Source organism: Colobus angolensis, unplaced genomic scaffold (assembly GCF_000951035.1).
Source record: "Colobus angolensis palliatus isolate OR3802 unplaced genomic scaffold, Cang.pa_1.0 Scaffold74, whole genome shotgun sequence".
Taxonomy (NCBI): Eukaryota; Metazoa; Chordata; class Mammalia; order Primates; family Cercopithecidae; genus Colobus; species Colobus angolensis.
The window spans coordinates 10,068,215-10,084,724 of NW_012121154.1; the positions used below are offsets into that span (position 1 = coordinate 10,068,215).

The window sequence follows — 16,510 nt, forward strand, 5'->3', positions numbered from 1 at the left end:
AAAAAAAAAAAAAAAAAGAAAAGAAAAAAAGAAAAAGAAAAGAACTACTAGAGATCAAAAGCACTGTATCAGAAATGAAGAATGCCTGTAACAGGCTTACTAACAGAATGAACCTGGCTGAGGAAGGAATCTCTTAGCTTGAAGATATCTTACTAGACACTACCCAAACTAAAAAGCAAAAAAAAAAAAAAAAAAGACTAGGAAAAAACCAGAATATTCAAGAACTCTGGGACAACTACAAAAGGCATACATACTCATAACGAGAATACCAGGAGAAGAAAGAAAGGAACACAAGAAATTCCTTCAAGTTAATGCAGGAAAATAAACTACAGATCCAGGAAGCTCAAAGAACATTTAGGCATACCATATGTAAATTACAGAAAGTCAACGATAATGAAAATTCCTGAGAGAAGTTAGAGGAAAAACACACTTACCTATGGAGGAACAAAGAATTACATCCAATTTCTCCTCAGAAGCCATACATGCAAGAAGAGAGTAGAGTGAAATATTTAAAGTATTGAGAGAAAAAACTACCAACCTAAAGCTCTGTACCTTGTGAAATTATTCTCCAAAGTAAAGGAGAAATAAAGACTTTCTCAGATAAAAATTGAGGACATTTGTTTGTCAATAGACTGCTTTGCAAGAAATGTTAAAGGAGGCCCTTTAGAGGGAAGGAAAATTATGTAGGTCAGAAACTCAGTTCTATACAAATGAAGCGCATTAGAGATGGAATCAGTGAAGGGAAAAGAAAAGCTTTTGTCTTATTTTTGAGACAACAGATAACACTGTTCAAATTTATAACAGCAGCAATGTATTCAATTACATATGCATATATATTTATGTATGCCCATGTATAAGCGAAATAACAGCAATGATACAAAGGATAGGAAGGAAGAATAGGACTATTTTGTTAAAAAGTACTTGAAGTGGTATAGTGTTATTTGAAAATGGTCTTAGATTAGTAAATGTATATTGCAAACTCCATGGCAACCACTTAAAGTAAAAAAAGATGTACAACTGATATACTAAGAAAGAACAGAAAATTGAATTACATTAAATGCTTAGTTAAAACCACAAAAGGCATAAAAAGAGGGAACAAAAACAGGAATGAAGAACAAGCACAACAAATAGAGAACAGTAAAAATATGGTAGAAGATACTAACCCGACCACAACAGTAATCATGTTAAATGTCAGTTAAAAGATTGTCACAATGGATCCAAAAAGAAAAAAAAAAAAGACCTAAATTATATGCTGTGTCTGCCAATAATCCAGTTTAAATATAAAGACCCATATATATTAAAAGTAAATGGATAAAGATATGCCATACTACCCTTAAAAAAAGATGAGTCACTAAATTAATTTCAGACAGAACAGACTTCAGAAAGAGAAAAGTTATCAGAGACAAAGAGAGGCTTTATATAATGATAAAAGAGTCAATTCTTCAAGAAGACTTATTGTTTTTTTTTTTAAGCAGAGTCTTGCTCTGTTGCCAGGCTGGAGTGCAGTGGTACAATCTCGACTTACTGCAACCTCTGCCTCCTGGGTTCAAGCGAATCTCCTGCCTCAGCCTCCCGAGTAGTTGGGACTACAGGTGTGCACCACCACACCCAGCTAATTTTTGTATTTTTAGTAGAGACGGGGTTTTACCATGTTGGCCAGGATGGTCTCGATCTGTTGACCTCGTGATCTGCCTGCCTTGGCCTTTCAAAGTGCTGGGATTACAGGTGAGAGCCACAGCGCCCGGCCAATGAATTCTTAATGTATATACACCTAACAACAGAACATCAAAATACATGAAGCAAAACTGATAGAAGTGCAAGGAGAAGTAGATGAATCCACTCTCACAGTTGGAGACTTCAACATCCCTCTATCAAAAGTGCACAGATGCAGAAGTCAGAAGATCAGTTAAGGACATAGTCAAACTCAATAAGCCCATCAATCAATTGGATATACTTGGCATCTCTAGAAAGAAATGTCAGTTTTTCTAAAAGCCAGTCATCATTGTAAATTGAGATTAACAAACAAAAGAAATAAAAACATTAGAAAGTACAGACAGTGAATGGGAACATATGGTTTTGTTCACTTATTCATGAGAAAATACAAAAAAGTTTATATTTTTAACTAATAAGATGACATGATGCTAGAATGACATTTTGGAAACTGCTTCAAATAGCTTGAATGTTCTAAACAAAATGAGTTTGATATAATTGCATATTTCTTCCAATAACCGTACTTTGAACTGTTTTATCAACTAGATTTCCTGAAGAAGTCTAAGAGAAATATTTTTCACTTTTCTTGCTTTCTGCATTTAATGGCTAACTATTAAGTGCCAAAGAAGTCATATGGTTTTCCAATATAGAAAGATTTTGAAGTTTCTATTGATCACACTTGAAAAATCATATGAAATAATAGAATACACAGACAATTATGTCCACTGGTTATATCAGATAAGCAGATCCCACTAGTCCATAGATCTAGGAAAATGAGCTAAAAGCACATGCACACCAGGTTTTCTCATTTGCATGCATTTAAGGGATACAAGTGCAGTTTTGTTACATGGATATATTGCAGTATGGTGAAGTCAGGGCTTTTGGTACAATCATCACTTAAATTATATATATGTATACCCATTAAGTAATTTCTCATCCTTCACCCTCCTTCTGTCCTCCCATCCTTCTAAGACTCCAGTATTTACTACTCCACACTCTATGTCCACGTGTACACATTACTTAGCTCCCACTTATGAGAATGTGTGGTATTTGGCTTTCTGTTTGTGAGTTTTGTTTCACTTAATGGCCTTGGTTCCATCCATGTTACTGCGAAAGAAATAATTTCATTTTTTTAATGACTGAATAGTATTCCATTGTATATATATGTCACATTTTCTTTATCCAGTCTCTTGACAGACACTTAGGTTGATTCCATATCTTTGCTATTGTGAATAGAGTTGCAATAAACATCTGAGCGCAGGTATCTTTTGGATATGATTTCTTTTTCTTGAGTATATAGCCAGTAGAAGGATTGCCCGATGGACTAGCAGTACTATTTTTAGGTCTTTGAGAAATATCCATACTGTTTTCCATACAGATTGTAGCAATCACATTCCTAGCAACAATATATAAGTATTCCCTTTACTCAGTACTCAGCCAACATCTTTTTTTCTTTTTAATCATAGCCATTCTGACTGGTTTAAAATGATATATCATGGTGGTTTTAGTTTGTATTTCTTTGATTAGTGATGAACATTTTTTCATTTGCTTCTTAGCCATTTGTCTTCTTTTGAAAAATGTCTATTCATGTCCTTTGCCCACTTTTTAATGGGATTATGTTATTTTTATGACATTTTATTTGCAATCATGCAGATGAATTTTGTAAAATGTGTCACATTAAATTTAATGTAGGTTAGTTGTCTAGACCACAAATTGAGTTTTTTAGCTCTTTAAATAGTTATGCCTCTGCTTTTAGAGTTTGCATATATGCATTAGCGATATTTTACTTCCCAGGTATTGATCCTACACCTTGGGCATGCTGCCACCAGGGGGTGGTAGTGTGCTATCGTTTGGTTACAAAGGCAACCTGAGTATTTCTGAGTTTCAAAATGGTGACAGCAAGCTCTTTCACAAGATGTGACTTACGGTCTTTTCTTTAAATATATTTTTATGTTTAAATAAACATAAAATGACTAATTCTTTAGGACATTTAAAACTTACATTTCTATCATAAATTTTGCTTTTTTAAATTAAGAAATGCTGACTTATTTCCTCTAAAAGGAATGTTTTTCTACTTTTAAAGATTATAATCCTACTCTATCACACATGGTTGATCATTTTTATTTTCCCTGTTATCTTTTAATAAACTTATTTTAAATGCATATGTGTGGTTGAATCCATTTTTACCTAACATTTAATTAAAATTTTTCCTAAGTTGCTAAACACACTTTATAATAATAGCTATTTTCAAGGCTTTCTAATGGGTGGATGTACCATAATAAAATAATCTTAAATATTATTTATCATACACTAAGCATACTGTGTGCCAAGTGTTTTAAATGCATAACATCTAAAATTCACAACCTTGCTAAGTAGGAATTGTTATTTTTGTTGCACGAATGAAGAAACTGAGGAGTTAAGCAACTTTTCCAAAGTCACACAAAGCTAAACTGATACACAAATACAGCTTTGACTACAGAGGTTCAGTATCAAGGTATTTGTGGAATACGTTATTTAAATATTCCATACTTTTTCAGAATTCAGATTGCTTCCAATTTTTCACTTTCATAAATATCAATATCTTTATGCATTATATCTTTTTCTCTCCTTTTGGATTATCACTTTTGCATGGGATTACTGGGGCAAAAACATATTTTTGTTTCTGTGCCTCCTGGTATGTATTAACTCCTAACCTTTCAAACTTGCATTAAAACTTAAATCTGACATTTTTCAGCTTTCCTGACTAAGGGGTGTTTTGACATCAAAGCTCCTTAGGATTTACTTCCTTTCTAAAGCAAAGTCAAAAGGCTTTTGGTTTTAAGGATCTATAGGTGAAGAGAGAATGCAGGAAGCCTGATATGCTGACATGTGTGAGAGGCATTATTCACCACAGGAGTAGAACCAGCATGGATGGGTGAAAGTTGCAAGAAGGTAGGTTTATAAACAAATCCAACAACCATTTAAGTGCAGGAGCACTTCCAAAGTTGGCATGAGCCTCCGTGGGAGGCTGAGAGCTTCCTGTCACTGGAAGTGTTTACGCGTAGATTGAATGATCACTGAGAGGAGACTCAGGTGACTGACCTACAGTCAGGGCTGAGAACCACCTTTGGAATGCACGGTCCTCTAACTGTAATGTGAGTCAGAGTCACATAAGCAAATGTCACTTTGGGTGGCAGCGGTGGGCTTGGGCAAAAATCATAATCATTACTTTTTGGATGGGATCTGCCTTTCAAACAAGTGTCTCAGGTGCTTCTCTTTGAGTTATGAGAAACACATTCGGAGAAACCTGTTCTAAGCTAGTTCTTTTAAGATATTTGTTGCCACAGAAGAGCAAAGATTTTTTTTTTAAGTTAAGGTAAAATCTGTTCTAGCTATGAGTTTTTCCTTGTGACCACTCTTAAGTACCTACATGCCTGTCACATTCTAATTTTCTGGAATTCCAGATGCATTGCTAAGATCATTCCTCCTTTCCTTTCTTACCAGATCTGTTTTTTCTTGGTTCCAACTTTGCTATCATCACTGGACCAAGAACGGAAAACAACTAATAAACCCTGAATGTGCAACAAGGACCACAGGAACCAGCCACAGAGAGTCAACAGTCACTAACGTCAGGGTCACGTCAGGACAGCCCTGCACGTGTGTGGCCTGAGTGTTCCCACTCTCCGTGTTCACAGTGCAACGGACAGTGCCAGCTCACCACAGCCTTGTTTCCCCCAGCTGACCAAGACTGGTCAGAATGCGTCAGATCTAGCACGAAAGACACAATGTATTTGCTGTTCAAAGTTTAGGAATTACTAGAAAACAGGGAAGCCCCGAAAGGTAACACAGTCAAGGCAAGGAAAAGGTTGAACAGAGTACTGAAAAATCTTTTCAAACTGTTTAAAAAGGTAAGTACTCCTGTTTTGTTTCAAAAAATAAGTTCAACAGCATTTCATTATTATTTATTTATAATGTATTAATTTAACTTTAAATAGACTACATATTATTTCCTGAAATGTATGCTTATCAAGTCATAAATATTAATCCAGAACCAGAAACTACTGCAGCATAGATTTAATTACTAACCAACCAACCACATAATTAGATTTATTAACATTTATTAAAAGGTTTATGTTATGTGAACATACACAAAAAAATCGACAAAATTACATAGTAAAATCCTTTCTCTAGAGTATTGGAACAATATGTTGTTCTTAGTAGTTGCCAGTGATTCAGAAGTTCCTGAAGATATTGGGTGGAGGAGTGCTGGTTATTTGGGCTTCTATTATCTAGACACTCAATGAGAGTTTGTTGTGCTGTTCTGACAAATGTCATCTGTATATGTGGATGAATAGTTTTCTCTCATTAGCTTCATCTCTTTATTTTTATGTGGGGATGGAGATATCTACTTTTTCCAGGGGGACGGAGGTCAGTGGGAGGGTGTTGAGGGAACTGGTTTCTGTATCATGTGCAATCACGTGTCGCTTAACGATGGGAATATATTCTGAGAGATGCGTCGTTAGACAGCTTCATCACTGTGTGAACACACGGAGTGCACTTACACAAACCTACATGGTGTGGCCTGCTACACATCCAGGCTGTGTGGTACAGCCTGTCGCACCTAGGCTACAGACCTGCATAGCAGGTTACCGGACTGAGTACTGTAGGCAATTGTAATACAGTAAGTATTTGTGTATCTAAACAAAGAACACACACAGTAAAAATATGGCATAAAAGATAAAAAATGGTACACCTGTCTAGGGCACTTACCATGAATGGAGGTTGCAGGACTGGAAGTTGCTCAGGGTGAGTCAGTGGCTGGGTGAGTGAGTGGTGAGTGAATGTGAAGACCTAGGACGTTACTTACACTCCTATGGACTTTATAAACACTGTACACTTAGGCTACACTACATTTATACAGTATATTACTCTTTGATAATAAATGTACTGTAACTTTTTTACTTTACAAAATTTACTTTTTTGTAGCTTTTGACTCATAACACAGCTTAAAATACACATTGTAGAGCTGTGTAAAAACATTTTCTTCCTTTGTATTCTTATTCTACAAGGTTTTTAATTAAATTTCTTTTTACTTTTACAATATTTTTTGTTAAAAACAAAGACATACAGGAGTTCAAGATCACTCTGACCAAGATGGTGAAATCCCATCTCTACGAAAAATACAAAAATTAGTCGGACGTGGTGATGGGTGCCTGTAATCCCAGCTACTCGGGAGGCTGAGGCAGAGAATTGCTTGAACCCGGGAAGCAGAGGTTGCAGTGAGCCGAAATCATGCCACTGCTCTCCAGCCTGGGCGACAGAGCACGACTCTGTCTCAAAACAAACAAACAAACAACAAAACAGACATAAACACATACATTAGCCTAGGCCTACACAGGATCAGCATCAAAGCCATTGTTTTCTGCCCCCACATCTTGTCCCACTGGAAGGTATTTAGAAGCTGTTATCTCCTATAACAATGCCTTTTTCTGGACTACTTCCTGAATGACCTGCCTGAGGCTGTTTTACAGTTAATATATATTTTTTAAGAAGTAGAAAGAGTATACTCCAAAATAAAAATAAAATGTATCAAATAGTAAATACTAGGCAAAAGTATATTTTCAGCTTCATTGCAATGTTATGGGACCATCATCATATAGACAGTTCATTGTTGACTGAAAAACACCATTATGAGGTGCATGACTGTGATACTAAATATGGTAAGGCAATGAAATGCAGAGCCTATCATTCTTTACTGCTATTTATTTTAGCATCACCATTATTTTTATGAAAATAAGCTTGTTAGTTCTTGAGCTGTTAATATTTGAGAATACAAGGGAACCTTCTCAAGCTTAAGAATGATACATTATAAAGTCAAAAAGAATACATACTAAACATTTCTGCAAATGTGCATTTTGAATGTTCTTATTCACCGCAGGTCACTACGCATTGTCTCCTTCCCATCTCAGTGAATAATCTGCCTGTCTATACCTAAAGGGCAACATTCTGGTTTTTGTTTTTGTTTTTTTTCTCTTGGCAGGAATAGTTGGAAATTTTAAACAATTTAAATATCAACTGACTTATGTTCTTCTTACTCTTTCATGGAAATGTCAAGCATTCACATTTTCAATACTAATGAACAACCACCAATTGTTTTAATTTCATTATTTTCTCAACTGAAAGAGCACTTACAGAGCACAGAAATAGCTGGGCTTTCTTTTTATAGATGTCACTGGAAAGCCTGAAACAAGTTTAGATTGAAAGACAAAAAACCTCCAATTTCCCCCCCAAATAGGATGTCTTGATTAAACTGACCTTCTTTTTTCACACCCCACCCACACCCACCGCCAGTGAAAAAATAGGCCCCAAAGAGAAGATTTTAAACCCAGGGCTTATAAGGTCTTCGAGAGGTTGCTCAAGTCATTTGCTTATCTCTAGGAAGGACTGAATTATATCTGCACTGTTAGAAGTCTACCTCTTAAAAATAGCCAGAGAAAGTTCTGCCACCTTAAATGGTAACAAACTCTAGGAGAAATGGTTTTGCTTTCTCCCCTGTACCCAGGCACAGCACACAGCACACCACAGCAGAAAACTTGAATTGCTATCATTTTCAAATTCAATCTAAATAGTATGACTTGCTGAACAAACTCTTCCACGGACTTGCTACTCCCTGGGAGGAAAGTTAGAAGAGATTTTGAAAATAACACTTCCCCTTTTAGCACTTAATGTCTGCTTTAGTTCACTAAATGACATCCTCTAAATTTGGATAAGTAAATGTGTCTTCCAAAAGGATGTACCTTTTCTCCTTGATCCTGAGGAACAGCCTAGTAGTAGGAGATGAAGTAGTAGGAGATGAACAGCCTAGTAGTAGGAGATGAAGGAGATATGTGGTCCTGTTGCTGTTCTCTTAGAAGAACAGAGTGAGCCAGATGAGATGTGACCCTCGGCTCACGGAGGTTTGTTTGGAAAACACATGTGGGGAGAAGCGCCCACCATGCAGATGCGTGCTCTGGTACTGCACGCATGAGGGGCTACTGCCAGGGCAGGGGGAGGGCAAGGGAGTGCTAAGAACTTGTTTGATGGAGTGTGTTCTTTGGCTGCAGCTGTCAATGAGATGGCTTTCCTGACATGCAAAACATAGCAGGCATCTCTGTCACCTGAGCTTTTATTCGAGAAGTGTAATTTTCTTGTTCAGGGACTTCCCATTCCATTCGAAGGATTCAAGAGAACTAGGCTTGCAATCATCATCATATTGCTGTCTCCTACTCCTTCAATTACCTCCAACTTCATCTCATTTTTTTTTCCTATTTATGAGGGAATGACTTTTCAGTGTGCTGGAGAGCATTGTTCACTTACCTATTTAATCTGTACTGATTATGGAACTCTCTTTCCTTCACTGCATTATATTCATTCTGATACTTGAGAAGTTGTTCTCTCATTTTGGAGACCTCCGTGGAGAATGCTTCTGGAAAATTATCAGCTTGCTGCAGGTGAAACTGCTGCTGTTGTACTTGCTCAGTGAAACGTTTGGCATTCTGTAGCAGTTGGACCTCTGACTCTTGTGTGCTGAGTTACATGAAAAACAGAGACTCATGTAATGAGACATGTACATCCTCGGTTCCCTTTGTGGCTCCTGTGGGGGTCTAGTGAGGATAGCTGCTCCCCACTCCTGGGCTCAGCTCAACTCTGACATTTTTGTGCCAAGTCAGTTGACTCTTCATGTCCGTGAGTCCACATTTGTGGATTCAATCAACCACAAGGGAAAATTTTTGTTAAAAAATTGAATCTGCTTCACCTTTGTGGTATTCTCCTCCAAAACACCTAAGCCTGGTCTAAATATGAGAAAAATCCCAAACTGAGAAACATTCTATAGAATACCCGACTAGCACTCTTAAAACTGTCAACGTGATTTAAAAAAAACAAGGAAACACTGAGAAATTGTCACAGAGATCAAGGAGACATGAGGACTAAATATAGTGAGGCATACTGCATTGGGTCCTGGAACAAAAAAAGAACATTAGTGGAAAAACTGTTGAAAATCTAGAGTTCAATTAACAGTAATAAACAAATGTTAACTTCCTAGTTTTGACCGACCATGGTTATGTAAGATGCTCCCATTAGAGGAAAATGGGTGAAGGATAGATGGGAATTTCATATATTATTTTTGCAACTTTTCTATGAATCTAAAATTATTCCAAAATAAAATGTTTACTTAAAAATTGTTTCTTTACTGAACATGTACAGACTTTTCTTGTCATGATTCCCTAAATAATACAGCATAACCACCACTTACATAGCATTTACATTGTATTAGTATCGCAAGTAATCTAGAAATGATTTAAAGTATACAGGAGGATGCGATTAGGTTACATGCAAATATTATACCATTTTATATCAGGGGCTTGAGTATCCATGGATTTTGGTATCTGCGGGAGCTCCTGGAATCAATCCCCCATGGATACCAAGAAATGACTGTACTATGCTAGGTGCAAGAGGTAAATAAGGCTTAGCTCCTAGCTTCAAGAATCTTACAATGTGGCGGATGGGGAGGAATACCAGATGACAAGTACTACCGCTGGTGTCCAGATCAAGACAGCAGGAGACAACAGAAAAAGGATCACTCAATGGGAATGTGACATTTGCACTTGACTTTGAAGAATGATTATGACTTACTAGAAGGGGATAAATGATAGGGAAAGAGGAGATTTCCCCTTGGACTCCCCAAACAACCCTAGCTCCCTTGAATTCTTATAACGTAATTGTAGGAAAATCTCTCCCCACTTAGTGAACTAAGAAAAGACAGAAACTTTTCTAAAGACACTTTATGGCCGGGCGCGGTGGCTCAAGCCTGTAATCCCAGCACTTTGGGAGGCCGAGACGGGCGGATCACGAGGTCAGGAAATCAAGACCATCCTGGCTAACACGGTGAAACCCCGTCTCTACTAAAAAATACAAAAAATTAGCCGGGCGTGGTGGCAGGCGCCTGTAGTCCCAGCTACTCGGGAGGCTGAGGCAGGAGAATGGCGTAAACCCGGGAGGCGGAGCTTGCAGTGAGCTGAGATCCAGCCACTGCACTCCAGCCTGGGCGACAGAGCGAGACTCCGTCTCAAAAAAAAAAAAAAAAAAAAAAAAGACACTTTATTAGGAAACTAGAAAGAGAAATTCCTATACACAATTATGAATATAAATAAATTTATAGATTTCTGATTCTAAGATGGACACTGGTTAGAGCTGGACTTGAAGGTCACAGTAGAGGGAGATTCCTACAACCCCAGTTATGTTCTATGGCCTTGGCCCTATGTAGGGAAAAGAACTAAACATCTGTCAGAGGATGTAGAAAAAGGACATGGTGGAATCTCCAGTATCTTGCAGAACTCCTCTATGCTGCAAGCTAGCATCAGCTAGCATCAGCCCCGACCTTACCAGTAGATAGGATTCGTATTTCCCAGAAACCCTTATATTAGCTACCTCTATTTGAAGTAAGCCCTCACCACTTTCTGTTTTAGAACCAGAGCTCTCTTTTGATGTGTGCTCCCCACCAACTGTCCTCACCAAGAGAAATCTTCAAGTTCCAGCTCATTCGCAGAGACGCCCAATGACTTGATCAAGCCAATCTCAACTGAAGTTACCTTGTGCCTGCCTCACCTTTGTGATATTCTCAATTCAGTACAGATACATCCATTGTCCCAGGTTTTACAATGTCATTTGCTCAACAGTATCTAGCAAAACATTTACTGAAACATAACACATTCCAGACATGATGTTAGGTACCAAACAGCAATAACAATAGCTACAATGAAACCTCAAATAATTTTCACTGATGAAAGCTGCAATTATTCTCCTATAATTCAATTTCCATGTATACTAATAAACTTTGCAAATCTAAAGTTATCTGATCTCCTTAATAAGTCAGGCTTCAGCTATTGAAATTGTAAGCTGTTGGCCCAGGCTACAGTGCCTGTTTCTCCACAGAAAGGACAGGGTGGTAGGGTTCCAGCCAGAACACAAATGGCAACTTACTCACATGTACTTAAAACATGACACCAGTAGAAGAGACTTTAACAACTCTTATAACACAGTTTCTATGGAAGACTCCTTCAGTTTCAGTTCAATATTTCCAGGCTATATCTGCCCAGTTGCAGTCCTAGCAGCACGAATGTTACGTCTGCTTCATATCTTTCCCACCCGCCAGGCATTGGGAGTAGGAGAGAATGGTGAGTGTTTGCAATGGCAACAGAGGGAACTAAGTGGTCAAGAGGTAAAATGTGGGTAGCAGAAGGGAAGTTAACTGTTTTGCAACACAACCTGGAAGAGGAAGAAATAACGCCATAGCTGAGGTCCTGCATTGCTACTTGTCACTAGGGGCCAGGGAGCTGAGTTGCGGGCCAGGGGAGGAGGAAGTTAAGTCAAAGCACCCTGCAAATCTCCACTGGGCTCTAGAGAAGAGCTATCCAGAGGGCAGGAAACACTGATGCTCCTTGTGTCTGCAAAGAGGATTGGAGGGATGCCCAGAGAACTGCATGGCATTTCCGCTCAGTTAAGCAGTATGAAGTATGCTGTAAAAGATGACTCCAGACTTTCCACTTAAAGTCTCAAAATTCCTGAGTCTTGAGAACTCTGAGAACATACTGGCAGGCGTGACCAGCTATGGGGGAATGGAACCTCCATTAGGTGTGAGGGTGAGGACTTGGCTTGGGCTTGAGGATGAGGAACGAAGGCTGGGGGCTCTGGAGGGGTGTGAGGAACCTGGGTGCACCTGAAGTTTGCATAGGAATGCAGCTCTCCTCTTCTCAAAGTTGTTCACTCTTCCCTCATGCTTTCACCCTCAAAGTAGCCAAATATCTCTGGGCAGGATAAGAAGGAGGGGCAGTGATTGGGAATTGCGGGGAGAGGACGGCTGGGGAGTGGCAGCATGGAGTTTCTATCTATTGCTGCTGCTCCTTGGCTTTTGATGAAGACACCATGCAAGGCCATGAGACAAGACGGGGGAAAAGGAAAGAAAGAGGCTTTGGAGTGGTAAAGAATCACAGCACATTAGGGTTTTTCTTCACTCCCCTGCCCTCTTAATTCCCAGTGGCTAATAGCCAGTGCTCAGGCAGGCTTGCTGGACTCTTCTGTGGTAGCCTGTTCTTCTGACCTGTTGCTGACTGGGACTTGCAAGGTAAGTAGCTTGTGATATGGAGAGGAGGTGAGAAGTAAAGACAGGGTCTCAGCAGACTAAGGCTGGGGTTGTTGGAGAATCTACACCTCTGAGCGATGAGCAGACATGGGAGAAGGGTCCTGCAGGTGTGGCCTATGCAGAGACTGTCAGTGTCCCACCAGAATCCTCTTGCCCACCGGCAGCTTTGGTGGACAGTTGCCATATGCACCAGCAGCACCTGTGCCCCTCTGCCTGAGTGCTGTCTCTGGCCATCAAAGTTTGCTTCGTTTGTCAAAGGGCAAACTAGAAGTGTCAAGAGCTAATCTCCTCGGGAGTAATTTGTGATAAAATGAATGGTGGAAACTGATGGGCAAATATTCCAGTTTCTTCACTCTTCAGGGGGAGAGTGCTGAGATGAGCCACTCAGAGGCTCCCCTGTGAGGCTGAGCCCCAGTAGCCCATCATATAAACTCACAGATGAACATGGCCCATTCAAGGCTGGATTCCTTCCCTCCCAGTTCCACTTCCCCACTTGCTCATGATGCTTTCTCGTATCACTTCTCAAACTACCTGAACGCAAATCCTTGTCTCAGGGTCTACTTATGGGGGAATGCAAATGAAGACAAGTCTCAACACCAGTAAGAAATTTAAAGATGATTAATCGTGTCTCCATATTGGTAAACTGCATACCTCATCACGGCGTCATGCAGCAAGGTATACTTGGCTTTTAACTCTGCCATTCTGGTTCCAGGAAGTTTTCCCATAGCGTGTAACTAGCAAAGAGAACATAAGGTCACTATTAATCACCACCCTCTTTAGTCTTAAGCAGGCGATGGAATGGATATATGGATATCTTATAAAATCCTCCATTCAACATTAGAGGAGACATATGAGGCAATGTAGTGTACTGGAAACATGCCAGGTGTTTAGAGAAAATAGTGCTAGTTCTATTCTGCCCCCAGTACATTCTGTGTCCTCAGGCAAGTCTCTTCATCTCCCTAGGCTGATATTTCTTTGTCTGTAAATTGAGAGAATTGAGTTAAATTCTTCTAATTCTAAAAAAAAAAAAAATTCAAGGTTTAACAAATAATCTGAATAGTGTAGATTATAGGAAAGCCTATTTGTAAGTTGAGAAAATGAATGGTTATTGAACAGCTATTAGAGTATGTGATGCCCATCAGTTATTTCATTCTTAAAAATGTTGTGAAATAAAGATTATCTTCTCCATTTGAAACTAAAGTTTAGAAAAATGATTTGTTCAAGGTTGTAGAGCTGGTTCAGCTCCCAAAACCCACGATCACTCCCTTGTACCGTGATGCCTTTGCCTCTGCTGTCAAAGAAGCATGGAAAGTTTTCCAATGCATAAAGAGGTACTATTTATTCCCATTTTATTTCTAGTTAAAATGACTTTTGATCTGTTCTCTGAGTTAGGTGATAATTAGTTAACAGACATCATAAAACATCGTCAAACACTAAAGTTTTACCATCCTAAAATTATAATGCAATGAGCATTTGTATTAGGTTTGACTTCAACTGCTAGTGACAGTATCAAGATAGAACTAAAGAGAATATTTGTGTTTTTCAACCCAGTTGTTCTTACATTTATTTATGTATTTATTATGGAGTCTCACTCTCTTGCCCAGGCTGGTGTGCAGTGGTGCAATCTCAGCTCACTGCAACCTCTGCCTCCTAGGTTTAAGCGATTCTCATACCTCAGCCTCCTGAGTAGCTGGGACCACAAGGGCGCACCACCATGCCCAGCTCATTTTTTGTATTTTTTTGCAGGGATAGGGGTTCACTGTGTTAGCCAGGCTGGTCTTGAACTCCTGACCTCAGGTGATCCACCCGCCTTGACCTCCCAAAGTGCTGAAATTACAGGCGTGAACCACTGCGCCTGGCCCTTACCTCTAAAGTATTTATTGAATCTACCCACTTTCTTCTCCCTTCCCTGATCTCACTGGCCCAAGTCTCATCATCTCCCAGTTGGACGATTACAAAACCTCCTAATTGCCCTTCTGCCAGGGAGATTTTTCAGGGAGATCTTTTTAAAAATCAGTCAAGGTTATGTTATGCTGGGTGCTCAAAACACTTCAAATGGAGTAAAATTCAAGACCCTTGGTATTCAAGACCTTGAGGTCCTGCCTGACTCCAACACCCCCACAGCCTCCTTACACAACACCCTCTTCAGGCTCCCAGTGCTTCAGTGCTTCTGCCACACTGGCTGCCTTTGATTTCCACAAGTGTGTGAGTCTCTCTTTTTCTCCAGGGCCTCTGATTAGTCATTCCTCACTCCCTCCACTTCACTCCAACTCTTTCTTCGTGCCTCAGCTTAAATATCAGTTCATAAGAAGGGCTTCTCTGACTTCCAAATCTAAGGAAGATTACCACATGTACTTACTCCTACCCCTAAAGAACACTGTGCTTCATAACATTACAATCTGCAAGAATAAATTTACTTACATTATTAAAAACATTTTTATACTTCCCCAGCTAGTATATAAGACCTATGAGGAAAGGGCCCAGATTACCTTGTCCTTCACTGTATCCTCAGCCAAAGTATTACTAGAATCCCAGGCACAGTATAGGTGCTAGGTAAATTGCTTATATTTGTTAGTAAATGAATGAATGAAGCTATCAAACTGCAAAAGTCTGAGTGTATACAGTGGAGTTTCATGGTCTTTCTACCCACATCAGGGTAGAAAAATGTTAAATACATTATGAAACTATCTCTTCTTTGTGAAAGTGTTGGGGATCTTTCCTGAGGGCCATATTAGCTGGTACCAGGCCTGGCTTCCAATCCCTACAGTCCTCATTTTTTTCTTTAATCTGTGGGTGAAACATGGTGAACAAGATCTTTAAGACCTTTGAGGATACCCTACCTATATCAAATATCTTAAAATCTATTCATATGCCACCTTAAATATAATTTATTTATAACTTTTTTTCCCCCAGAGATGGATTCTCACTCTGTTGCCCAGGCTGGAGTACAGTGGTGCAATCTCGGCTTACTACAACCTCTGCCTCGCGGGTTCTGGCAATTCTCCTGCCTCAGCCTCCCAAGTAGGTGGGACTACAGGTGCATGCCACCACGTCTGGCTAATTTTTTGTATTTTAGTAGAGATGGGGTTTCATCATGTTGCCCAGGCTAGTCTCGAACTCCTGAGCTCAGGCAACCCACCCACCTTGGCCTCCCAAAGTGCTAGGATTACAGGTGTGAGCCACTGCGCCCGGCCTATTTGTAACTTTTTAACTGTTGAGTTGCTGTTGGTAAGTAGACTTAATGTTACATTTTACAGACATTTATTTTGGTTCTGCAGTATTTTTTAGCCAATATAGGATTTATTTCATGTTTCAAACATTTTCATTGGTTTCCCAAAGTGTACAGACCACAGTTACTATGCCTTTAAAATCTATTAAGTTAAAAAAAAAAAAGGCCTTTACAAGTGGACACACTTAGAGGAGAAAAGTCGCTGGGAAAAGATTAGGAAAAGGTAAATATGTGAGTGTGTGTTTGTATGTATATGTGTACAATGAAGACGAACTAGGGGCTAGCCTAGTAACTAGCTAATCAGTCAGCTTCTGAAGGTAAACTACTGGGTAAGGTAATTGTGGATTCACATATTCAAAAAACAGATAGCATTTAGTTTTTTTCTTAAGCTGAAAAGACCATTACTTCCTACT

The 16,510-nt window shown here is 39.2% G+C and overlaps 1 protein-coding gene across 1 annotated transcript in view; it reads right to left on the reverse strand.

Moving 5' to 3' along the window:
* CCDC146 (coiled-coil domain containing 146) overlaps positions 1–16,510 on the reverse strand; it is a 186,793-nt gene that overhangs the window by 44,471 nt on the left and 125,812 nt on the right. Inside the window, exons 3-4 of the mRNA XM_011927719.1 lie at positions 13,520–13,602; positions 9,046–9,255 (exon numbers count right to left, since the gene is read on the reverse strand). Of these exons, the coding sequence (XP_011783109.1) occupies positions 9,046–9,255; positions 13,520–13,602 (293 nt within the window). The remainder of the gene's footprint in view (positions 1–9,045; positions 9,256–13,519; positions 13,603–16,510) is intronic.